General features: G+C 40.6%; 1 protein-coding gene and 1 long non-coding RNA gene across 7 annotated transcripts in view; one reads left to right on the forward strand and one right to left on the reverse strand.

The window, feature by feature from the left end:
- The window catches only part of AUTS2 (activator of transcription and developmental regulator AUTS2), a 1,113,014-nt gene that overhangs the window by 95,244 nt on the left and 991,880 nt on the right, over positions 1-25,890 (forward strand). The window contains exons 1-3 of one of the 6 annotated variants that reach the window (XM_042970865.1): positions 8,376-8,569; positions 8,946-9,038; positions 17,217-17,370. The exons of 4 other annotated variants lie outside the window; for them this stretch is intronic. In XM_042970865.1, the coding sequence (XP_042826799.1) occupies positions 17,293-17,370 (78 nt within the window). In that variant the 5' untranslated portion in view covers positions 8,376-8,569; positions 8,946-9,038; positions 17,217-17,292. Of the gene's footprint in view, positions 1-8,375; positions 8,570-8,792; positions 9,039-17,216; positions 17,371-25,890 lie in introns of those variants that run through there. One more of the 6 variants, XM_042970866.1, reaches the window with a different exon arrangement.
- On the reverse strand, positions 2,580-8,281 carry LOC122234494. Its single transcript, XR_006212257.1, has 2 exons — positions 8,189-8,281; positions 2,580-2,728 (listed from the first exon to the last, which is right to left on the reverse strand). It is a non-coding gene; the product is annotated as an uncharacterized LOC122234494 (long non-coding RNA).

A 25,890-nucleotide genomic window follows, 5' to 3' on the forward strand; every position in this document is an offset into this window, starting at 1 on the left:
ATGCTTTAAAATAACTGGTCTATTTTGGAGTATTTTTAGACTTACAGAAAAGTTGCAAAGATTTACTGTTTCTTTTTACCCATTTTGCTGTCATTAGCTCTGTTAATTATGTTAGGTGGTGTAAAGAGGTCCAGGTCTCCTGGAATTCTGGGCTTGTCACAGGTATGTCATCCCAAAGAAGGATGCAGATCCAATTTATGACTCTTAAGCTGCCTCAGGGGATGTTCTAGTTACAGATGTGGGAGGTTCCTCCGAGCCTCTGACTAGCTTACGTTGTTAGGGCATACAACGTAGAGCCTGTCCTCCGATATTCTTCTTTTACTTGCGAAACTTATTAACTACAAGGGTTATTGAAGTGAAAACCTTGCCTCGAGTTTATATTTCTTGAGATTTACTTCCAGTTATAGATGTGGTTTTCAAACGACTGAATCTTTCATAGACCAGGTTTCAAGCACATTAAATAGTTGGTGATTTCCCCCTTCTCTTCATCACATGCTAATTGGGAGAATGAATAACTGTAATTTTTCTGGAGCATCATGCTGTCATTTTGTCCCGTGAATGAGTTCTCGGAGTACAGAGCTAAAACGTGGGGGCAGAGGTGCCGGTGCCGTTCCCATGCGGAGACATGCGTGGATCTTTGTGTCCCGCAGGGGTCGGCCTCCCCTGGAAGTTAGGGGCACTGGCTCTAGAATAAGACCTTCTGGCTTCAGATTCCTTCTTTGCCACTGCTAGCTGTGTCACCTTGAACACGTTACTTAACTGTTTTGTGCTTTACTCTCCCCATTTGTAAAATGGGGATCATGATAGCACCTGCCTCATTGAGGTGGTAATGAGGATTGGTTGTGATAACACGTGTGAAGTGCTTAGCATAGGCCTGGAGCCTGATGAGTTGCCAATAAATAAATAGTGGCTCAACAGTAGTGGAGAGCAGTGATTTCAGAGACCATCGTTGTGTGGAACTTGACTTCGTTTACCTTTTGGGGAATGTAGCCTGCAAACACGGATGTCATACATGCAGCCAGTATTTGAGTACCTGGCAGTGCGAGACGATAATTAACATTTCTGTCATGTCTTGCAGTTTGGGAATTTTACAAATGTCATTTACCTCAGTGAAATCTCACAAAGTAGCTCTGAGATATGATTATCCTCAGTTTATAGTTGAGGAAATGGAGGGTCAAATGCCTTATCTGATGAGCTCATCATCACAGACCTCCTTGCTGGTGGAGTTGGGATTTGACTCCAGGCCTCCTGACATTGACTCTCCAGATGCTCTCTAAGAAGAGAGTGTCAACAAAGGAAGAATCTGGAATGGTTCCCAGGTGTCCCTGGGTTTAGGTCATACTCTTCTAGGGCAGCAGAGCTAGAAGGAAGCCTGAGGTTGGCCCACCTCTTCGTGTGACTAATGAAGGCACTGCTGTGCTCGCAAGGGACTCGGGGACGCGCATGGTGCTGGCAGGCAGCTTTATGGAGAGGGCAGGGTTCTCCTTGGCTGTTCCTGGGTGGTCTTTGGGGGCTGATTAATTGCTGGCATAGAGGGGGTTTATTATGGGAAAAGTAGATAAATTCAGAGAGGGGAGGACCTGTAACTTGAGAAGCATGCGGTTTTCCTGGGATATTTTCCTAAGAGCACAAATAAAAGGGCTGTAGTTTAGTATTCAGATGTGGTTCCAGTTGTGCAAGGGCAAAGAGAAAGAGGCAAAGGCAGGGAGACGAGGAAGGAAAGTGAGTGACTTGAAAAAGAGTTAGTGAGAGACCTTTGTGGGCACATCGATAGTGTCTCCAGGGCAGGCGTTTGAACTCCAGGGAACTTGGTATATAAGGGAGAACGTCTTTAGCAGTTCTAGGACCTGAAGCAGACTGGGTGGCCTTGGGGTGTGTCACCTTTTCTCCTGGGAGTGGACGGAGGGGCGCAGAAGCTACCCCACGGTATTCCTCTCAGAATTGCACTTGGGGTGACTGCTGCTTCAGGTGGGAGGTTATTCTAGGCAGCCGGAGTGGGCCGGCAACATCAGTCTCCTTGAGGTCTTGTTAGAAATGAAGATTTGGGAACCCTACCCCAGAACTGCTGAGTTGTAATCTCCAGGGGGTGGTATTCAAGAATGTGTATTTTAGCGAGATCCTTAGGTCATTTGTCTGCATGTTAATTTACGGAAGCATTGCTCGAGTCTAGAGGCTTTCCATCTCCTCCTTAGGGTTCTATGCTGCCGGGATTAACCTGCTGTTCACGAAATAGGTACTGAATTCTTGTTTTGTAGGCACAATACAAAGGTGGACTCTAGTGTGGATCATACCTCTCCGGGAGCATACAGTCTAGATGAAGAGACAGGATTGTTTACAAATAATTAGTGTAAAGATAGTGTGAAAGGCCAGGAGCCTGGGACCGTGTGGAGGATAAATGTGTTTCTGTGGGGGTGTGCAGGGGCAAGAGGTGTGCATTACATCAGTGTACAGCTTCTGTGTAATTCTAATCTGTGGTCTGTCGCTTCTTTGCAAGCCGGTGGCCTGACTTGGGCCAGCGAATGGCCATAGCGGTGTATTATTGCCTGTAGCCTGTCTGAAACCTGTTCAGCATGCCGCCATCACTTGACTGTCTGCTTTATTGACTCGATAAATACTTTAAAGATTGCCAGGGTAATGAAGATGACTCCTGGAAGGACATCCCCACCATCTGCTTCTGGGTCTTCTCTCACCTGTATTGCCTCTTCTCAAAAACCTGCATGCCCACACTCTGTAAAAGAAAAAAAATTGATTTGTCACTGAATTTCCATGCCTCAGCCTGGGAGAAATGTAAATGTTGTACTGGCCTTTAGTACTCTGCCTTCAAGCCTAGATTTAGAGCTGATCATTATACTTTTAGAGTAGGTTAGGTATGAAAATAGCAGCAGGTTGAAGAGTCAGAGGAAACTGTTTGCTCTCATCTGCTGGTTTGGTCAGGGTGGAAGTACGAATATTAATACAGTCCGCTTAAACAATAAAATAACTCCCAAGGAAGAAGAACTATAAACTTTAGTAAATATCAGAGATGTTAAATGCTAAAAATAAAGGCTCTTTGCAGTTGTTTGGCTCTTTAAAGAGAGTGTTTATTGGTCAGGAGGGCTGGTGTGTTTGGCCATGTTTTGCTAGCTTTTTTTCTTTTCTTTTTTTTCTTGGTATGCATGTGTGTAAGTGCATCAGAATATAAATTAGTTAATTAAGTAGGACAGTGTTTCTAGAGTGTGAAATAGTAACCTGGCTAGCCAACTTAATTAAATCCTTTGTCATTTTCCTTTTGAAACAAGTTTCATCTTGGGAGGTCACTGTGTCCTGGCTGTTGTACTTCTGAAATGTACCTTTTGACTCTATCCTCTCCTTTGTCTCCTTTTTCTCCTGTCCGGCAACTTGCACTGACTTGTCAGCTGACTTCATTCTCTCTCCCCCAGCTGTCCACTGTGCCACGACCACTAGAGACTTCTATCAGAAATCCCAAACTCTGTATGTTCCAGCTAAAGTCTAAGGAAACCTCCAGAGGCTTCCTGTTGTCTGTAGGACGTGCTGCTTTTCCCAACTCCGTAGTGTGCCATAGAAGACTCTTTATAGTCTGCCTCCAAAATACTGTTTCAGCCTCATTTTTAGGCTTACTCATCCCTGGGTCCATCCAGCCCACAGACCTATCTGCTATTTCCAGCACAAACAAAATATCACCAATAGTAGCCTTACATTGGTAGGCGCCATTCTAAGTGTTTGGCGAGCATTGTCTGATGCCATTATTAAATTCAACACCAGAGACTTTTGTCATTTGTTCAAGGTCATGCACCTTGTGTTAGAGCTTGACTATTTTGATAGTCTCGCTTCTGGTCCCCGCATTTATGTTTCTGTGCCTTTTGCTTATATGTTTTCTATGCCTAAAATGTCTTCCTCTTCTGTCTTCTTAGACTTGGAAACTTAGGTGTTAGGCATTCCTAACAAGGTGCTTCCACAGATCTTGGTGTCTGTCTCAGTTGAGCCTGATAACATCCTTAGCAGTAGTACCATCTAGTACTACTAGGAGGAGCTGGTCCCAAATCTTAATTTTTTTTTTTTCCCCATTTCCCCTGCAAATAGTAGGTGCCTAATAGAATGAATGCATGGATGGATCATCAGTGTCTGACTCCTTTTGTGATTTGAGTAGAGTGTCCTTGGCCAAGTTTAAGGCTTCAGAAATTGCTGTGTGGAAAGAATGCATGTTATTTTAGCCATATCAGATTGTAGCCAGGGATAGTCCAACAAGCAAGGATCAAACGCCAACAAAGTTGTTGGTGTTTTTATTTGGGTCCAAGTGGAATATCAGAAGAATTTGGAATGGGCCTACTTATGGCAAGTTACTTATTTCTTCAGAGTTGATTGTCTGATTTGTGGCTGTATTAGTTTGCTAGTGCTGCCATAACAAAGTACCAGAGACTGGGTGGCTTAAACCTAATAAATTTATTATCTCACATTCTGGAGGCTAGAAGTCCCAGACCAAGATATTGGTGGGGTTGTTTTCTCCGGAGGCCGATCTCCTTGGCTTGCAGATGGCTGCCTTCTTGCTTGCTGTGTCCTCGCTTGGTCTTTTACTGTGTGTGCAGTGCACGTTTTGTCCCAAGTGTCCTCTTCTTAAAAGGACACTAGTTACAGATGACCTTTGGAAATTGCATGTATAAGTTTAACTCCCTCCAAAACTTAACTACTCATAGCATACTGTTGACTGGAAGCCTTACTGATAACAACAACCAATTGACATTTATTTTGTATGTTATATGTATTATATACTGTATTATTACAATAAAGTAAGCTAGAGCAAATAGTTATTAAGAAAGTCATAAGGAAAACACATTTTTGGTACTATATTTAAGTGGACCTTCACAGTTCAAACCTGTGTTGTTTAAGGGTCACCTGTAGTATTAAGGCCCAATCTAAAAAACTCATTTTAATTACCTTTTTAAAAGACCATATCTCCAAATATGGTCATGCTTGGAAGTACTAAGAGTTAGGACTGCAACATAGAAATTTTGGGGGAACGTATTTTAGTCCCTGGCAGTGTATTATGGAAGTTCCTCTACTTAACCCCTCCCCTTTCTGCCTTTTCCTTTTGTTTTCTCCCTTCTGGCAATTTTGTTTTACCAGAGGGCTGTTGGGAGGAGAAGCAAAGATAGAAGAAAAATACATTTATTTTGGGTGAATTTCGGGAAATAGCTGGTGGGGGGAATGGCTGAATCCATTGGTGAAAATGAGATTTTGATATTGCCTCTAGATGTGTATTGTCCTGGCACATTCTGTTCTGGTTTCCCGGGCAGATGAAAGCTGGCTGTGTGTTGGAAGGCTGGGGAAGTGTCTATTCTTATATTAAGTGGAAAGGGAAATTGATAATCCAGCTTTTTCAGTTGCCTGGAAAAGTGAGAACTCTATCCTTATCTGAATTTCAGCCCTTCTTCCTAGAAGTAGCTCAGGGACTTGGTGAGCACACTGAGGGTAGGGGGCAGCCCTCTCCCGTGGCTGACAGCCTGTGTGGCACAGAAGCAGAAGCTGAGAAAACATGTGTCACCTTGAATTACTGAATTTGTGCGTCTCAGCTACGTTGTTGTTCCCTAGACCTTTTGTGAGGGGTTTTTCTTTATCCTTGTTTGTTAATTCCTACCCTTGTCTCCAGTTCTCAATTGTGGCTTATGTCTTTTCTTCCCTTTCTCTTTGTGATTATCAAGTAATTTATTAAATGGAGACAAGCTTAACTAGACATTAAATAATTGCAGGTGTGCAGCTGAATTGAGCTGCTGTCCTTTCACTAGGAACTCACAGCTGTTTGTGTTGTATTGTGTGATGAGATTACACTTTACCTCATTTGGTTACATGATCTCTTGCATATTGTAAGGTGCAAGAATGTTGAAGCTTCTGCTTTAAGCAGTACACAAAGGCTGGTATGTTCTCAGGAAACCAACATAAAAGGTACTGGGAGGTCAGGTCTGGAGTCTTTGCGATATTTTTTTCCTTGAATTTTTTTCATTTCCTTTGCCTTTTTCTTGATAGGGAGCACCTGATTTGCTCCTTGACTGTCAAATATGATCAGTTATCACATCTTAAAACTGTTTTAAAAAAACAAACAAAAAACTGTTTTTTATATTGTTAAAGCAGGGTTTTTCGGCTTCCTTCAAAGGAAGAGAGAGATCAGCAGTATGTTGGACAGATTAGTTCCTTCTGTGCTTTTATTAGACCTCATCTGCATGCTTCTTTTATACAAATTTGCCTCATCAGTAAGAAGTGTAACTTTTACAAATGTAAGATTTAGTCATGGGTTAGGTTGTAGTGCCATCAGTTTGCTTTCTTTGTCTGGTTTCATAATTTATAATAGTTGCTAGAAGTAGACACTACTTTCACAGTATCTAGCTCAACACAGAATTTAGAGTAAGCTATTAATAAAGGATTGCTTGAGTAAACTAGGCAGTAAGCCTAATGGTTTTAATAACCAATATACATGGATCTACTCTCAGGACATACAGGTATAAGAAATGTCATGCTGCCACTTGACTGCTTTGTGACCTTGGGCATCCTACTTAAATGTCTTAATCTTTGGTTTCTTCATCTAGGTGGTTGTGAGGATTAAAGATATTTGCATTAGATATGTGCATGCACACACATTTGCATGCATGCAATGTGCCTGGCACTATTCTGGATACTGGCTACATTTGTGAACAAAGCAGACCAAGTTCCTGCCCTGTTGGGATTAAATTCTAGATCTAGTTTTTTTAATTTAATTTATTTTTATCTTAGAGAAGGAAGGAGAGAGAGAGAGTGTGTGTGAGTGGAGGAGAGGGGTGGGGGGGGGGGAGGGAGAGAGAGAGGGACAGACTATGAATCCCAAGCAGGCTCCACAGCCAATATGGAGCCCGACGTGGGGCTCAATTCCATGACCCTGGAGTCATGACCTGAGCTGAAGTCAAAAGAGTCCAACGTTCAACTGACTGAGCCATCCAAGTGCCCCATATACTTTAGACTGTCTACCACGGAGAATCCACTTGGTGGGAGAACATGATAGCTACCATTTGTGAAAAAAATTTTTTTAACTGAAATATGTAGCTAATAATGGTTTCTTTATTTGGTACATTTAAACACTGTTTCAATCTAGTACACGTCTGGCATATAGAGGGAGCCTTAAAGCCCTTCCCATACTTTTTCATATCATCTACAGCTGTCTGTATTTATGGGTTTGTCTATTAAAAAAAATTGGTTAGAGTCTCTATCTAGGCTAGGGATTGTTGGTCATGGGATGCTGACTTCTCTGGGTGTTTGCTTTTAGGCTGTCTCTCAGGTTCCAGAAGGGGACTCCAAGAATGAGTTCTGAGTGACATGTTTGATCCTTTGAATCTTTTCATGGAAGTGCAGTTTGTTCAAGTAAAGTCTGGATGGCTCAGAGACTACACTGTGATGTTTAGTTTACCTAACCCTGTCTGATACACTCTTTGCTAGTGTCTACAGAAACACAAGCAGAGAAATATCCCAGGGTTTCAGACTGATTAGCTCTCTTAAACTCTTATTCTTAATGGGTGACTGAAAGAAAAAATATTTTTTTGAGATTTTTCTCTTTTTACCGATGACTAATAGAAACAAAAAGACACTGGCCATCTTTCAGAAGCATTGTAAACGTATTCTGATTGTGGGCTTCTGGAGTTCAGACGTGGGAGGGTGTTAGTGACCAGATGTCAGTTCCTTGGGGACAGGGGTGGTGGTTGTCAGTGAATCTAGAACTGTATCTTGAGAGGAATGGGCAGTGGCTTCTGTAGGGACACAGAGATGTCCGACACCTGTCATGCACTATGCTGAATGCTGGGTCTATAGTATTTGGAGTATTTGAACCAGGGCTAGCCCATAATGTGTCTGTGTTGTTATGAGAGATCTATCAGGTTGAGAGCTGTGAACCCATCATATGGTTGCAGTTTGCATCCTTCCTGTGTTTCCTCTTAGGGAATAAATAATATATGAAAATGAAAAAAAGCATGTTTTTGTGGCTTTTTTTAATTGAATTTTGATTTAGGACCCTTTATGTTGTGGGTGTTTTTGAAGGTTGTGGAATTTGGTTGCTTATTGAGAATGCTTCGAGAAAATTGGATCTCTGACCTACAACCAGTCCCACATTGAATTCCTTCCACTTACTGCTACAAAGAAATACACATTTTTGTTGAAGCTGAGGGAGGGGTGTTACCTGCTTGTTTATCAGAGCCTCCAAAAGTAGCTCAGACATCCCTGATGCCTCAGCTGATGTCCTTGCTCCCTGGTTGGGTGTTTGTGTCTGAAGTACTTGCTTCCTTGGCTGTGGGTTAGGTCACAGAGCCCATTGCTATGGAGATTATTGCAAAGGAGCAGACTTAGCAGGATTGCACAAGGCTGGCCAGTGGCTGGGTTTAGACTACCTTGGAAGAATTGGCTTAAGGGCAGAGAGGAAAACTTTAGAAACCTTTCTTCCTCTTTGGTGGCGCTGATGCCAATGAAACCAGACTGAAGTTCTTGTGCCTTTTTTCAGGAATAGGGTCATATAGCTCATTGGACTTAAATTAGTTGCTGTGAATTACAGGCGGGGCTTTATGTAGGTGCCATGTATAAATCATTGTGCTGTCCAGGTGGAGTTAATTTTTTTTGAGAGAGAGCATGAGAGCTTGAGCACGAGCAAGGGAGGGGCAGAGGGAGAGAGAGAATCTTAAGCAGGCTCCACACCCAGTGTAGAGCCTGACATGGGGCTCCATCTCACAACTGTGAGGTCATGATCTGAGCTGAAATCAAGAGTCGGACGCTTAACTCACTGAGTTACCCAAGTGCCCCAGGTGGAGTTAAATTTGATATCAGAAGAATGAGTTAGCCTAACGGAGGGTAACCGTGGGTTATTAAGGTGTTCTTCAGTACAACCAGAAATTTTCACTCCATAATGTTTTTACTGTAACTTCTCATTCTTGGTGTTGAATCAGGCCCACATGGCCATTCTGATGGTTTGGAAAAGTTTTTGCCCATGAGAATGGTCTTCTTAAAGATGGTGAATCAGAATCATCTCATCATTGCAGGTAAGGAGGTACTTTTGTTCTCTGAGTTTGCTGCAAGCATGTGCTGACTCAGAGAGGAAAGGGCAAAACCAGACATTTTTCTTTCTGTTGAATCTTTTCATGATGAGGGTTTTGTCCTTTTAATAAAATAAGCCAGAGCTCTAAACTTTATTAAGTGAGAGGTCTGGGGCAAAGGAGAAATGATGCAAAATGCTATCCTGTTTCTTAGAAAACTTTACTGGTACCTTTTGAGCTGTGCCCATTGGCTCATTGTTTCAGAAACATCACACAAAATGTCTTACTTCTTTTTCTAGTTGGCTCTCTTTAAACTTTTCTTAGGGGAACGTGGGTGGCTCAGTTGGTTAAGTGTCTGACTCTTGATTTTGGCTCAGGTCATGATCTCACAGTTCATGAGTTCAAGCCTCATTTGGGGCTCTGTGCTGACACTGTGGAGCCTGTTTGAGATTCTCTCTCTCTGCTCCTCCCCCACTCACGCACGCACTTTTTCTCTGTCTCTCAAAAACAAATCAACGTAAAAAAAATAAAATTTTCTTAAAAAAATGCCAAAACTTTTCCAAGCCAGCTAAATAAACCCAAATAGGGAATGATCTGAAATGACTTAGACAAAGCAAATGATTCTGACTTTCCCAGCTGGGGGACTTTGTCTTCTTGAAGGCCAGCCCTCTAAATTATGGGAAGATCCAAAGCAAAATTGAGTTAAATAAGTCCCCTAATTCCCATAAGTAATTTCTAAATTATCCTTTTATATACCTTACTTGTAATGCAGCTTGCAAGTGAGTATCACTGTGAGAGCTACAGTTTGTTAGGGTTTAGATCTTAATTAGCTCATGAGAGTGCATCCTTTTGAAGTTGTATACAACAGGTTGTTGGCTAGTTTTCCAAAAGCAATTAAAATGCCCACTGTTATAATTAAGCTTGTTACTGGTTGTATGTTCTAGTTATAGAATGTATTTGACAATTAAAGAAACTGAGAGTGAGGCTTTTGGCTGGGCTCTTTGGGATGTAGTAGACTGACTGCCACCTTAATACTCTGTAAGGAGAGTCAAGTGGTGTGTATGGGAAGTACATCGTAGGTCATGTCTTAGACCTTTGAGTATTTATTGTTACTCCATAAGTAAAAGCAACTATAGGTTTGTTTTTGTTTTTTAATTGAAGTATAATTAACATAGTGTTATATTAGTTTCAGGTGTACAATGTAATGATTCAACAGTTCTATACATGACTCGGTGCTCATCATGGTAACAGATTTTTAGGCAAGTGCTAAAGTTCGGGAGTGTGAATTCCTGATTATATACTACTGTATATACAGGAGACAAAAATCCAAACGTCCAAATTACAGTCTTTAGCTGAAAGTCCTTTTTATAAAGCTTTGCCTTATCTTTTAAGAAGGTTGCTTGACTCTGACAGTGAACATTTAATCTGTTAAGCTAACATCTCCATTGCTGTGATCAAATTTTTTTTTATCTGGTTGTTGAAAGGGAAGTTTGGGAGAAATGCCGCCAGGTACAAGATGTGGTTAATGTCTGTTTCTGAACTGCGTACAGCGTGTAGAAGTTGTTAAACTGCACGCCCACCATGGCACAGTGAGATTTGGTCTGGCCCATGGGAGAAGCTGTGATGGTCAGGGCTGGTCTTGATGGCAGATACAGTTCTTCACAGTTTCCTTTGCATGCTGCATGACTTCTATTCTTTCCTTTCTCCTGTTGACCATTTTGGACCGTTTCTTTGTTCCTTAACACCAAAATGGCATGGTGACTGAGACCATGGGACAAATGAGTCATTTATTGGACAGGTGAAAATCAGTACTTAAAGTGAAGTTGGGCTTTTCTCGTGTATTTTATTTTGAAATACATTCAGCACTCAAAGGAAAATGGACCACTTAGTTTTGTGATTCCATCCCTTTGCCTTGCCTGTTAGTGCCCTCCCCCGCCCCCCCATGCAATTAACATGAAAATGATGGTTAAAAATGAGCTTAGCATTTAGAGCTGGGCGGGAGGAAGGCTTCATAGCATGTTAAAATCGGAGAAAAAGAGAAAAGGGCAAGTGTTTTGTGATTATTACTTGGTTTTGAGGAATAGTGAAAGAATTGAGTCTTATAAATGTACTTCTTACCAGAGTTATTTTAAGGTTGTGATTAATGATAAAATTATTTTTATTGTATAAAAAATTAGAATTATTAGAGATACACTATTTATGGCTCTCTAGATATATATATGTTAAACCTATAATATATTAGTATGAAATAAATTTAAAGGCTCGTGAGTCTGAGGACACTTGCTTTAAATTCATTTATACAGGTACTTTCTGTGCTTCCTTTGTAGCAAGTTTTCCATAATTTATTTCTAGTCATGTAGAAATACAGGAGAAAAAAAACAACCAGATTATTAGCTTGGTTCCTTTGAGTTTTACAATTTTCCCATGTACAGAACAAAATAAAACCAGTCTTTGGTGAAGTCCTATGAGATAAGATTACTGGTTCTGAGGAAATGACTATCTCCAAAGTGTACATCTGTATGTAATATGTTGTATGCATTATGTGTGGTGTTTTATAGTTAAAATACAGCATAATCATCATGAAATAATGCACATGAAATGAGATGTTACAATAAGATGAGCTTGGCTTAAAATGAAACAAAGAATAAACATGGAATTTCTAAGCAGTTTTACTTGTAGGTCTAATGAGTCTAATTAGTCTTACTCATAGCTCAGATGTCCGCTTTGGTATGCTTTACTGCATAAAGTCGTATTCAGCCTCCCAATTCAGAGTAATTCCCCTCCTTTGTGCCCCATAGCATCCAATGCTTCCCTCATTGTGGCACTTCCTGATTTATATTGTGTATTCCTCCATTTGAGTATAAAGTGTTAGGACATGAGCAGGTAATTATGCTTTTTATTTTGCCTTTTATTTTACTTTTCCCCTCTGAATTCCTTTTTAAAAAAATTAAAATGTCATTGACACACAATAAACTTCAAATAAAGTGTGTGACGTGTTAAGTTTTGACCTAGTATATACTCGTGAAAGCATCCCACAGTTAGGGTAATGAACATATTTAGCACCCTCAGAAGTTTCCTCTTGCCTTTTTATAATACTTCCCTCCTCCCTCTTTCTCCTCTTTGTACTGATATGTTTTTTTTTTTTTTATCACTGTACATTACTTGGCATATCCAATAATTTTATATAAATGGCATCTCCTACAGTTTGTACTCTTTTCTTTTGTCTGGCTTCTTTCACTCAGCATAATTATTTTCAGATTCATCCATGTAATAGCATGTATTGATAGTTTCCTTTTTATTGCTTAATATTCTTCTGTTGGTTGGATATATTAAAGTTTGTTTATCCACTCATCTCTTTTTGGGCATTTCCATTTTCTGCCATTATAAATAAAACTATGAATACTGGCATGTGAATATGCCATGAATATTGGCATACAAGCCTTTGTATGGACCTCTACTTTCATTTCTCCTAGGTAAATCCCTGGGAATGGAATGTCTGTGTCATATGACAGGAATATGTTTAAATTTATAAGAAACTGCCAAACAGTTTTATAAAGTCTTTGTATCATTTTACATTCCTACCAACAGTGAATGAGAGTTCTAGTTCCTTCATATTCTTGCTAACAGTTGGTATGATAAATATTTTAAAAATTTTAGCCATTCTCATAGGCATGTAATAGAACCTCACTGTGGTTTAAGTTTGTATTTCCCTAACGGCTAGTGATGTTAACTGTCTCTTCATGTGCTTTTGTCCATATAGCTTCCTTTGAGAAGGCTATGCTTAAATTTTTTGTCCTTTTTTTTTTGAAAGGTTGTTTTCTTACTGAATTTCAAGAATTCTTTGTGTATTCTGAATTCTTTTATCAAATGTATGATTTGCAAATATATTTTACCATCATACAGGTTTGTCTTTTCGTTCCCATTAAGTATGTCTTTTGAAGGGCAGAAGTTTTAATTTTGGTGAAGTATAAATACCAGTTTGTTATTTTATGGATTATATTTCTGGTGTCTTAGTTAAGAAATCTTTGCGTAACCAAAGTCACAAAGATTTTTTTCCAGAAGTTTTGTAGTGTTAGATTTTACATTTAGGTCTGTGATTAATTTTGAGTTAATTTTAGTATGATGTGAGGTATGGATGAAATTGATTTTTTTTATATGGATATTCAGTTGTTTCCACATCATGTGTTTAAAAGACTATCTTTTCTCCATTGAATTGCCTTTGTACTTTTGTCAAAATTTGATGTTTCTGTATGTGTGGATCTATTTAAGATTCCCTATTCTATTCCAATAGTTTTATGCTTATCCCTTCTTCAATAATCATACTGTCTTGCTTATTGTAGGTTTATATTGTCTTAAAATCGAATAGTAAGTCTTCCAACTTCACCATTTGTCTACATTGTTTGTACTATTTAGCGCCTTTGCCTTTCCATGTAAATTTCATTTAAAAAAAAAAAAAGTTTATTCGTTTATTTTGAGAGAGAGAACCAGCTGGGGAGAGGGGCAGAGGGAGAGAGAGAATCACAAGCAGGCTCTGTGCTGTCATGTGGGGCTTGAGCCCATGAACCTTGAGATCATGACCTGAGCCAAAATCAAGAGTCAAACACTTAACCGACTGACCCCCGGCCCCATCCCCAGTACCCCACCATGTAGATTTTAGAATCATCTTGCTTATTATCTGAATATCCTCCTGGGATTTTGATTGAAATTGTATTAAAGCTGTAGATGAGTTTTGGGAGCATTGTTTACCATATTGGGTCTTGAAATTTATGATCATAGTTATGTCCCTCTACTTATATTGATCTTTTTTGATTTCTTTTCATCAACATCTTGTAGTGTTCAGCATACTTGTCACATATATATTTTATAATTATTCTTTTTACATAGCTTTCATTCATAAGATTCAGAGACTTCTCTTTGGTGCTTTTCATGTTTATATTACATCCTTCTATTAATAACTTCTCTGGTATTAGCCTTCAGTATTGCTTAAGTTTTCCAAAGGCAAACTTTCTAAAGTTTTCCAAAGAGGAAGCCAAATGAAATTTGGAGTCAAATCTGCCATAGGAGATTATTGACTACCTAGGTTGCCCTGCTTGGATTTAACTCTTTGGCTTATATAATTTCTCTTGAGGCATAAGCCAAAAACAGTGATACCATATAATTCCAACTGTGGTTAAAAGAAGGATTTTAAATGGCTGAAGAGCTGACCACTTTTTATGCTGCTTATATTGAGAGGCCACTGGTAGTTTGTGAAACACTGTCAGTGTTTCTTACCCAGAAAGCAGTTGAGGACATATTTTAGGTTGGGAACAGAGAATTCACAGGCTGGTGGAGTGCTGTAGTGGAAGGATTCCTCAGGGATCATCAGTTCACAGAAAGGGAAAGAAACACTCGGTTACTTGGTTTCCTTGGAGAAACATCTTCTCAGTGAGCTCTTCCTGAAATGCATTGTTTCCATCGGAATCCAGATTCCTAGCCCTTCCCACTGAACCGATTATGTCCATTGAGCGTAGGCAGTCAGAATGGAGAGATGAAGGGTTGGTGTTAGAGCTGAGGTGGCTGTTGACCAGAGATGATGCTGTGCCCAGTGGGATTGTTAGGAGAACTTCCTGTGCGGGACAGATGTGAGTGGTGATTGCTCACATACACTAGTGGAGTTACCTTCTGCCAAGCACTATTCTAAATGATTGATGTATATGAACTGGTCTGATCTTAACAACCTTGTGAGGTATACATACTATGATCATTCCATTTTGTGAGTGAGCAAAATGAAGCACAGAGCAAAATCAGGAATTTTTCCAGTAGGTGATGGAGGCGGGAGAGGAATCTAGGCAGTCTGGCCCTAGAGTACACATTTGTAGCCACTACACTTGTTTGTCAGATGGTCAGAGAGCATGTCTGTTAGGAGATCCTGTAGGTGAATGATCCCTACAAACCTCTCTGCTAGTCTTGGAGACCGTGGGGTTCAGTTTTCTTGAGTTTTAAAATAAGAGAGACTTCTGTCAGTGATAAGATGGACACTTCATTTCTGAAGTTCTAAATTTAAAGCTCTTTGGAACATACAGGTTTTCAAATAGAAAATGTGTGTGTGTAAAAGTTTCACTGCTTTAAAAGTCTTCCTCTCCCACAACTACATAGTCTCTGGTTTAAATGTTTGTTTCCCAAGTCTTTTCCCAAGGAAGGACATACTCAGGCTTATATCTAAATGGAATTGAATGGGCCTTTCTTTGATTTATAATGTGGCAGCAGGAGACTGTTTGGCTATGCATACCTCTACGGGGCCAGGTATAAGCAGTTTTAAAGAATCCTAGCCACTAAAATAAGCAGGTGTTGGTAGGCAGAGGCTATGGAGTGGCTGCCTGGCTCTGGCTGGCAAAACATTCCTGGGTGGCATTTGCCACCAGTTCCCTGGGTGTGGGCACCAGAGAGTGTAGGGGAGGAGTTGGCCTGATGAGAGCTCTGTGTTTGTGGCACCTTATGGAAACTTTATAGTGTTTTAGCTGCTCTCTCTTGGGTGGGTATAGAGCCATGCTTGGCCCTAACTCTTAAAGGAAATGGGACAGAGAAGTGGACAATGTTCTGGACTGTGTGGAGGATGGAGACCACAAGGAAGGGATGGAAGGGAGCAGAATAAAAGGGAAAAGCAGTGATTTTAGATGTACTTTGCTTCAGGTTTTCCAGCATCAGGGAAACCATGCACCTCCAGCAGTGTGTAGAATTTGTGCTTTGGGAAGGAAGTAGGTCTTTTTGAGTGTAATCTGGAGTGATTCCTTCTTGAAGGAGGAAATGAAGATGATTGAGAGGCTCTCTGTCTCTCTCATACATATGTACATATCTTGTTTTGCTAATTACAGGGCAGTTGGATAGACCTCATCCACTGTTTTAATCTTTGGGTGTGAGTAAATAAGAGAGACATACTGGGTAGGAGGAGAGTCTTTTTGTCCCTGCTAACAAGGGAGGCCAAAGGTGGCATTTGAACTTTTGACTCTTCCGTTTAAATTCCTAACAATTTATTGGGAGCCTATTATGTGCCAGGTACATCACACGGACATGGGATATGGCATCTAAAGGCTAACTGTTGAAACGGTTTATGTTGGTCTGGATATACTTCCACTAATCTGTATTTGTCATATAAGACAAAGATTATCATTGAAATTTATATTAAAAATTATCCTTTAAAACTATTCAGCACGTTACCATTCTTAGAATGTGGGGGCATATTGGGATCTTTAGTGGGTATATTTGTTTCCTGTGTCCTGTTGTAACAAATTACTATAAATTTAGTGGCTTAAAACAACACAGATTTATTATCTTGCAGTTCCATAGGTTAGAAGTCCAACATGAGTCTCCCTAGGCTAAAATCAAGGTGTTAGTAGGGCTGGAGGCTTCTTCTGGAGGTTGGAGGGCAGATTCTGTTACCTGTGTTTTTCAGCTTCTAGAGGCTTTTGCATTCCGTGGTGTGCGGTCCCTTCCTTCATCTTCAGAGCCAGCAATAGCAGATTGAGTCCTTCTCATGATGCCATCTCTCTTGTTCCCACTTCATAGTCTTATCCTCCTCTTCTATTTAAGAACCTTTGAGATTATATTAGGCCCACTTGGACAATCCAGGATCATCCCCTTATTTCATTTTATTATTACTAAAAAACATTTTTTTTTTTTTTTTTTTTTTTTTTTTTGAGAGAAAGAGAGAGGCAGAGGGAAGGAGAGAGAAAATCTTAAGCAGGCTTCATGCCTAGCATTGAGCCCGATGCGGGGCTCCATCTCATGAGCTTTGAGATCATGACCTTAGCTGAAATGCTTAACTGACTGAGCCACCCACATGCCCCCAGGATAATCCCCTTATTTTAAGATTTGCTGACCAGCGTCCTTAATTCCATCTACAACCTTAATCCCCCTTTGTCCTGTAACATGATACATTCATAGATTACAGGAAGTAAGGAAATTTGACATCTCTGGGGAGCCTTTATTCTACTTTCCACATTAGTGCCGAGTTTTTCCAATTTTGCTGATTCCTCTAGTCAAGTGAAATTGTATAATGACCCTTACAGTCCTTTGCATAATGGATTGTAACATGTGAATGTGTCCTGTGTATGTAGTGGCGGGAGGCGTAACATTCATTGCCTTAAAGCCTCACACCTCTTCATTGGGATAAAACCCCAACCACCTAAACATGTAATGATCAATTAGTTTTGTAGAATCTCAGTGTTGGAAAGAAGCCGCTTAGCTGGCCTGGCTTGAAGATGCCCTGTTGTGTCTCTTCTACATGAGTGTCCCACCTTTGCCGACATGGGATGGCCTGGTTTGGCAGATGAGGTCGTCTGTGAACAGCTCCATTTTCCTGGTAGGAAGTTCCTGCTTTATATTGAGGGGAAGTCTGTCTTTTTGCAATAGAACCTATTGGTTCTTTCTTGTTTTACTCTCTGGGGGTCATATTAAATAAATCTAATTTCCTCTTTCATACTTGAAGCCCTTGAGATTTGTTTTTAAAGACTGCTATCGTATCCCCCAAGTATTCAGACTAAAAATTCTCACTATCTTCAACTGGGTCTCACTTGAAACTGTTTTGAGACTTTTTTCCATCCTGGTCACTCTCCTGAGTATGATATAGCACGAGGCAGTGGGGACTGACTGAAGGATGATTTAATAGGAGCCTTTAAATGCCTGGGGAATTGTCATACAGAGGAGGCTGGTAAGATCTTTGCCATCACCACGGAAACAAGAGATCACAGGCTTATATTGTGGCTAAAGAGATTTAGGTGTCAGGAAACCTGTCTTAACCTCATGGATTGAGATAGTGCAGAGGACTGCCATGGGAAGTTGAGGGATCTTTTGCCCTAGAAATGTATAAGGCAAGCCTTTAACCTCAGAATTCATTTATTTTGTAGAAGAGATTTTGCTTTTAGTTAAATGTTCTGTTTAAAGTATTCTTGTCATTGCTTGTCATCTATGCCTGATGCCCGGATTTCCCTCCTGTGTTGGTTCATTGGATGTAAGGCATCATCATCATGACTGCTGTTAATCACAGGGGGAAGGAATATGGTTCAGGGCTTTATGAAGGAAGGGAAACAGTGGCGTAGCTCAGGATAATTAATAGCAAGTGGAGTGACAGTTTGATTCCCTGGTAGGAACCCTGGCATTGTTGAAGGAAAAAATCACTTTATTCTTTCATAGAGAGAGGCAGCTGTAATTCTGGTTGGATAGAATCCAATTAAAAGGAACTGACATGCAAATTGATGATCAGACAGTGTGAGCATAGAAAAAGTCCAAGAAGAGTTCTGTAAGAAGTGGCAGCGAACAGTGTAAGTGATTTGGCACAGTAATATGCATAAGAAAAATGGAAACATATGGGTTGGCTACCTGAGCAATTATAAGTCTGGAATCTCAGCCAGGAGGGAGGAGGAGATTGGTTGATTTGGTGGGTTTATAGTTACTAAACTTTTAGACATTTTGTTTGGAGTTGAGGCATACATTTTAGGAATTACAGCCTTTCACAATAGAGTGATTACACATCAACCCTTGAAGGTTATAGGTTTCCAGATTGGTGGTGGTTAAATATAATATTCCCAAGAATAAATGATGGGAATCCAAGCCTGGCTCTTGGAAAGAAGATCTCATGGTACAGATATACGTCACCTGACCTCATGCTGTGTCCTCAAAGATTGCGTGAGAATTGACTCCTAAATTTAGGCTGAAATAAGAGAGCTTGCCATTTATAGTAATGCTATTATGAATCATTTTCTAAAGTGAAAAATCCTTTTTATAACCAAAGTCATGCCCAGTTTATCTCTTGAGTAAATTCATAAGTCCATATATTAGGTTTGCTTAAACAAAGGTATTTTTCTTTGAAATGAAATAATTACAGGGACACATAGCAGTGAAGCTTTAGAATAACAGGAAAAAAATGGGCATAATTTTGTAAGAAGTCAGTATATTGCTTTTTAGGGAGGAAAATTCTGCTTAAGAAGTCAGATAGCTTCTGCTGCTATTACAGGAGGAGAACGCTGCCTGGCAGATTGCAGGGAGATTTATTAGGATCTTTTGGGAACTGCAGCAGAAATGGCTATGAAATGTTTTGAAGAAGGGGGAAATAGGACCACAGCATTTACTAGGCTTGATTCAGAGGAAAACCAAAGAAGGTGAAATGGAGTTCACCCTGAGCGAGCTGTGGAAGACTGAGAACCTCGGGGGATACTTGCACGGACAGCAGCAGCAGCAGCAGCAGCAAGAAGAGACCAGACAGTGCTCTCAGCACGAGAGCACCCAGTTGTCATGCTGGTCGGCGGCAAGGAACGTTACCAGAGGGGATGCAGAATGCCAGGGTCAGTTTTTGTTGGTTGAGGTGCGAGGCTGCATGTCCTGTAAGCCCTGTGAGGTTTAGCCTCCAGCCACCACGCGCTCTCCCTGTGGCTGTCACCGTTACTTTGCACCTTCCTGGAATGCTCTTAACCTCAGGGCCCTCCCTGAAACTCCCTCAGTTGGAGTTTCTGCTAGAAGCACCTTTATCAGGGAGACCTTTCCTGATTATCTAAAGCAAGCGCTTTCTCTTCCCTTACTCTGTGTTATTTTTCTTCATTGCAGTCATTTCCCCCTCAAGCATGTGCTTGTTAAATGTTTTTCCCTTCTCTGTCCATCAGAAGTAAGTTCCATGAGAGTTGAGGCCCACTTTGTTTCTCAGCACTGTATTCCTAGCACCTGATTCCACAACCGTTTGTGAAAGCAATTTTTAGGAAGTCTCTGTGCTTCTCACGGTTATAAGAGCTGGGAATGAGAAGGGGAATGGAGGACTCTGTTGCTGTCCTGTATTTCATAATATACTATATAATTATAATAGTTATAAAAGCCTGAGCACAGAATGCTGTGAGCTTTGAGAAATAAGCTGGGGATAGTCCTTCCAAAACTGAATCCAGAGTGATACAGTTTTCTTTGGTGGTCAAGACAAGGAAGGACATTGTAGGCTGACAAAAGAGGTTGAATGAAGGTGGAAAGATTTAAAGATGCATTTTGTGTTTGGATGTCCTTGAGTAAGTTCAGTGTGGCTGTTGGAGCACAGGTGCATGGTGAAACATGACAGACAGGACTAGGAGGTGTGAAGACTGGGAAGAATGCTTGATACGTAGGTTGACATCTAATTGGGTGAGTTTTTGTTTTTTTTTTTTTTTTTTTTTTTAAATTTTTTTTTTTCAACGTTTTTTATTTATTTTTGGGACAGAGAGAGACAGAGCATGAACGGGGGAGGGGCAGAGAGAGAGGGAGACACAGAATCGGAAACAGGCTCCAGGCTCCGAGCCATCAGCCCAGAGCCTGACGCGGGGCTCGAACTCACAGACCGCGAGATCATGACCTGGCTGAAGTCGGACGCTTAACCGACTGCGCCACCCAGGCGCCCCTAATTGGGTGAGTTTTTGAAAGGAGTCGGGACCTTTTGGGAAATGGTGAGCCCTAAACTCTTTTTTTCCTCCTTTTCTCAAGTTTTTATTAAAATTCCAGTTAGTTAACATGCAGTATAATATTAGTTTCAGGTGTAGGATTTAGTGATTCATCACTTACATACAACACCCAGTGCTCTTCCCCAGTGTCCTCCTCAATACCTCAATCACCCTTCCCCCCTTCCCCTGCCCACATCCTCTCCAGCATCCCTCAGTTTGTTCTCTGTAGTTAAGTCTGTTTTCTGGTTTGCCTCTCTCTCTTTCCGCCCCTTATTTCATCTCTTGTATTTCTTAAATTCCATATATGAGTGAAATCATATGACGCTTGTCTTTTCTGCCTGACTTATTTTGCTTAGCATAATACTCTCTAGCTCCATCCATGTCATTGCAAATGGCAAGATTTCATTCTATGTATGTATATGTATATGTATATGTATATGTATATGTATATGTACGTATTTGTGTATATACATATATATACATACATGTTCTATCTATATGTGTATGTGTGTGTGTGTATACATATGTATATATCTATACATGTTCTGTCTCTCTGTACCACATCTTTTTTATCCATTCATCAGTCAATAGACATTTGGGCTTTTTCCATAATTTGGCTATGTTGATAATGCTGCTATGAACATTAGGGTGCATATATCCCTTCAAATCAGTATTTTTGTGTTCTCTGGGTAAATACCCAGTAGTGTAATTGCTGAATCGTAGGATAGTTCTCTTTTAAACTTTTTGAGGACCCTCCATACTGTTTTCTACAGTGGCTTCACCAGTTTGCATTCCTACCAGCAGTGTAAGAGGGTTCTCCTTTCTCTGCATCCTCACCAACACCCGTTGTTTCCTGTGTTGTTAATTTTAGCCATTCTGGGTGCACCCGGATGGCTTAGTCGGTTAAGCGTTTGACTTTGGTTCAGGTCATGATCTCGTAGTCTGTGAGTTTGAGCCCCCACGTTGGACTCTGTGCTGACAGCTCCAAGCCTGCGGCCTACTTCAGATTCTGTGTCTCCCTCTGTCTCTGCTGCTTCCCCATTCATGCTGTATCTCTCTCTTTCAAAAATAAATAAACATTTTTTAAAAAGTTAAAAAAAAATTAAGTCATTCTGGTAGGTGTGAGGTGATATCTCATTGTAGTTTTGATTTATACTTCCCTGATGATGAGTGCTGTTGGAGCCCCAAACTCTTTAAGCAGGAAGCATGAATACCCAAAAGATAGTGGATGAAGGATTGATGGCAGTGGAAAGGGTGTACAGATAGAGGGAGGATATAGAGCAGGGGTGGATATGATTTTCCCAACTTAAAATGCAGAAAAAGTTTGGGATCCCCACACTGAAGGACCCAAGAGTGAAAAGCAATTCTGTTTGTTTACGGATGCCTAGGATATACTATGTATAGGTGGTGGCTGAAGATCAAAGTCTAGTAATTCTTGGAGCTGTTCAGTTTTTTGTTTTTTTTTTTTTCAGTAGAAGTAAAGCTGTGTCATTGGGACACAAGGAGAATAAGATGCTCTTTTAGTTCATAGAATAAAAATGCTTAATTGGAAAATGCCTTGGCATACAGATGAGAATCGTCATCCAATTCGTGTGTTTAGCGGCTCTGTGACCTTGGAAAATTAAATTTACCTCAACTTCTTACCTCAACTTTTCCATTCAAGGATGGACTTTTGTTCATATGCTTACATTGTTGATGTGTGAAACAGTATATTTGAGCAATTAGATTAAAATTCCCTTTACAAATATTGGGTAATGTTAGGAGTCCTTTGCTTTGATATAAATGCATCTGAAGACCATTGACTGGTGAATGGATAAAGAAGATATGGTGTATATGTACAATGGAATACTATTCAGCCATCAGAAGGAAAGAAATCTTGACATTTTCCATGAGGTGGATGGAACTAGAGAGTATTATGCTAAGTGAAATAAGCCAGGCAGAGAAAGACGAATACCATGTGATTTTACTCATATGTGGAATTTAAGAAACAAAACAGGTGAACGTATGGGAAGGGGGGATGAAAAGAGAGGGGAAATAAACCATAAGAGACTCTTAATGATAGAGAACAAACTGATGGTTCATGGAGTCAGGTGGGTTGGTGATGGATGGGCTACATGGGTGATGGGCATTAAGAAGGGCAGTTGTGCTGAGCACTGGGTGTTGTATGTAAGTGATGGATTACTAAATTCTCCTGAAAACTATATTACACTATATGTTAACTAACTAGAATTTAAATAAAAGGAAAAAAAATACATCTGAAGAGAATAGAACTTAAATATTTTCTCTCTCTCTCTCTCTCTCTCTCTCACACACACACACACACACGCACACACGCACAGAGAGAGAGAGAGAGAGAGAAAAGAAAAGAAAAGAAAAGAAAAGAGAAAAAAGGGAGAAGAAATGACACAGAGAGAAACAGATCTGGAATTGCTTTTTACTGGAATATGGTATCACCAAAGTGTCAGAGCCACTTACTTACAGTCTGAGAAAAACACGACTGTTCCAAGAGGTGGCCTGTGCAGTTTTTAAAGCAGACATTAGAGGAGCAACTTTTTTGCTGCTGATATTCTCCATGTCAAAACACGTTCTGTTTCAGCAGTTGGTGAGAGCGAGTGTAGAGCAGTGCAGAAGCAAGAAGGAGGATTTGATCCTGTGACATGTGCTCCTGCATGCTGACCTGTGGGTCACAGCCGTCTGCATTCCCAACGGCTGGGTATCAGACAGTTGGATACTTTATCCCGGTTTTTACTGCCTTCATCATTCACACCACTCCTGCGGGGTTCCCCGCCTCTCCCTTCAACCTTGGTCATTTGGAGTTGCCAGATTGTAGTCTTGTGTATATATGGAATGTTACATAAGCTGTGTGGTTCTCTGAGACCTTTTTAGGAAATTTGGAAAAACTTATATTTTGGAATGTTTTCTTCTCTTTGAGAAGTGGGGAGGAAAGGGATGTTTTATAACGATTGCTTTGAAGTAGGCCCATTTGTAGAGTATTAACTCAGGCAAAGGACAGAATAGCTTTGTGGTTAACATAAAGTTCCCAGAGTCTCACTGCCTAGGTCCCAGTTCCAGCTTTCCCACTTTTTAAAAATTAAGAAAAAAGTTTTTTTTTAATGTTTATTTATTTTTGAGACAGAGACAGAGCATGAGCAGGGAAGGGGCAGAGAGAGAGGGAGACACAGGATGTGAAGCAGGCCCCAGGCTCTGAGCTGTCACCACAGAGCCCGACGCGGGGCTTGAACTCACGTACTGTGAGATCATGACCTGAGCTGAAGTCAGATGCTTAACCGACTGAGCCACCCAGGCACCCCCCAGCTTTCCCACTTAGTAGTTATGTGACCGTGTGAGAGTTACTTAGTTTCCCCATCTGTAAAATGGGACTAGTAGTAACACCTGCTGTAGGGTGCTTGGGAGGACTACAATGAGTAAATATATGTAAACCATTTAGATCAAGGACTGGCGAACAATGTGTGCTCCCTAAATATTAGCTCGTGTTAGTCCTGGCTTTCTCATGGCCATTGGCATTTCTAAGGACTTGCAAGAAATCCTCAGATGAATCCTGGACGAAGCCAAACCTTTTCTGCTTGCTGTGTCAGAAAGAGACTTATTGGCACAGTGCTAGAAATGATTCAGTGGTTAAGTAATGGACTGTTGAGCTCCACACCTCAGTCCACTGGCATTGTATAAGAAGCAAGTCATTACCTTCTAATGGTAGTTTAGTGAAATGGATGAGTAGTCTCAGTCTACCTCCTCAGGCAGCAACCGAAGTCAAGCCAAGCATCCTGGAATGTCTGGGAACCACCTGGAGAGAGGATGGAAGTCTGCAGTACAGTTGTAGGGGATGGATGAGTGGGACCCAAGAGGGAACTACAGAAGCAGTGTGACTTGTGTTGATTCCAGCAAGCAGAAGGAATCTCCAGGGTATTCCTGAGTATACACAAGGGATCCTGTTAAGCTGGAGAGCAGAAATCACTCAACAGGAGTCAGACCACCTGGACAAACCCCTGACCTGCCACCACCAACATTGTCACATCCCTGTGGGTGAGTCACATTTTCCTCTCTGACCCTCAGTTTTTCTGTCTGTACACTGATTAGATGATTTCTCGACTCCTTTTCTCTCCCGGGCTCCGTGATTTCACAATTTCATTGGCTTTCAAGAGCTCTGCGAGGTAGGGAGTGCTGCAAAACAATCTGCTGTTAGACCTTGGCCTGTGCAAGTCTTTCGTTTTGTTTTTTGTTATTTCAAAGAAGTTCCTGTTCAAAAGACTACGAAGCATTTCATCATTGGTCTTGTGAGGGAGTTGTCTCTTTAATCTCTCACGTTTCCTTTTTCCCTACAAGTGATATCCACAGGACTGCTGTTGTCTTGTGCTGTCTGGATCAGCACTTTTGCAGAGAAATGAAAACAGTGCACTTTTAAAGGCACAGAAGGCAAAAACTGTAGCATCAGGATTCAAGGTTACAGAATTGGTTAACTTTCTGGTTTGTTTTGCTGAGCTGAATGAAAAGGATTTGATTGAATGTTACTGCTTAGGGATAAATATTAATAACCACAAAAATCCCCCGGTGGTAATTTTTTATTCCTCTTTGTGAAGAGTTTCAAATTATGGTCTAGGATGTGGATTATTATTGTTAACTGAACATGAGTGTGAGGAATGTGGAGTCACTGGGTAAAGGACTTGGTTTGAGGGGAGCCTGATTTGGGACTTCATCCCCTGACCCTGGGATCCTGTCCTGAGCGAAAATCAAGAGTCAGATGCTCAACCGACTGAGCCACCCAGGTGCTCCTAGTCTTTTTAATTCTGGCCATGCTAGTGGATATAAAATGGTATCTCCTTATGGTCTTTAGTGTTTATTTTCCTGATGACCAATAGTGTTGAGCATTATCTTTTTTTGTGTGGTGTTTGTTCAAGTCTTTGACCCTTTTAAAATTGGGTTGTTTGTATTTTTGCTACTGATTTATAGGCACTCTTGACTATTCTGATACAAGTCCCTTGTCAGATATATGTAATAAGAATGTTTCTCTCAGTCTGTGGTTTGCCTTTTCAGATTTCCTACTGATGTTTTTAGATGAGCAGAAGTTTTTAATTTTGAGGAAGTCTTATTTATCTTACATTTTCCTTACGTGTTTTGTGTTTTTTGTGCCTTCTCTAGGAAATCGGCGTACCTTACAGAAATATTCTCCCTTGTTTCCTTCTAGAAGCTTTAACTACATTTTGGTTTATGGTCCATCTCAGATTTTTGTGTGTGTGTAAGATAAGAGTAAAGGTTATTCCCCTCCTCCCTTATGTTTATCCAGTTCTACCATTATTTGTTGGAAATAATGTTTATCCAGTTGTTCTAGCATTATTTGTTGGAAAGACTTTCCTATACTCTTTGAATATATTTGGTACATTTCTGGAAAATCAGTTGCCTGTTTTAAGTTGATTTCTGCT

The sequence above is a fragment of the Panthera tigris genome, chromosome E3 (genome assembly GCF_018350195.1).
Source record: "Panthera tigris isolate Pti1 chromosome E3, P.tigris_Pti1_mat1.1, whole genome shotgun sequence".
NCBI lineage: Eukaryota > Metazoa > Chordata > Mammalia > Carnivora > Felidae > Panthera > Panthera tigris.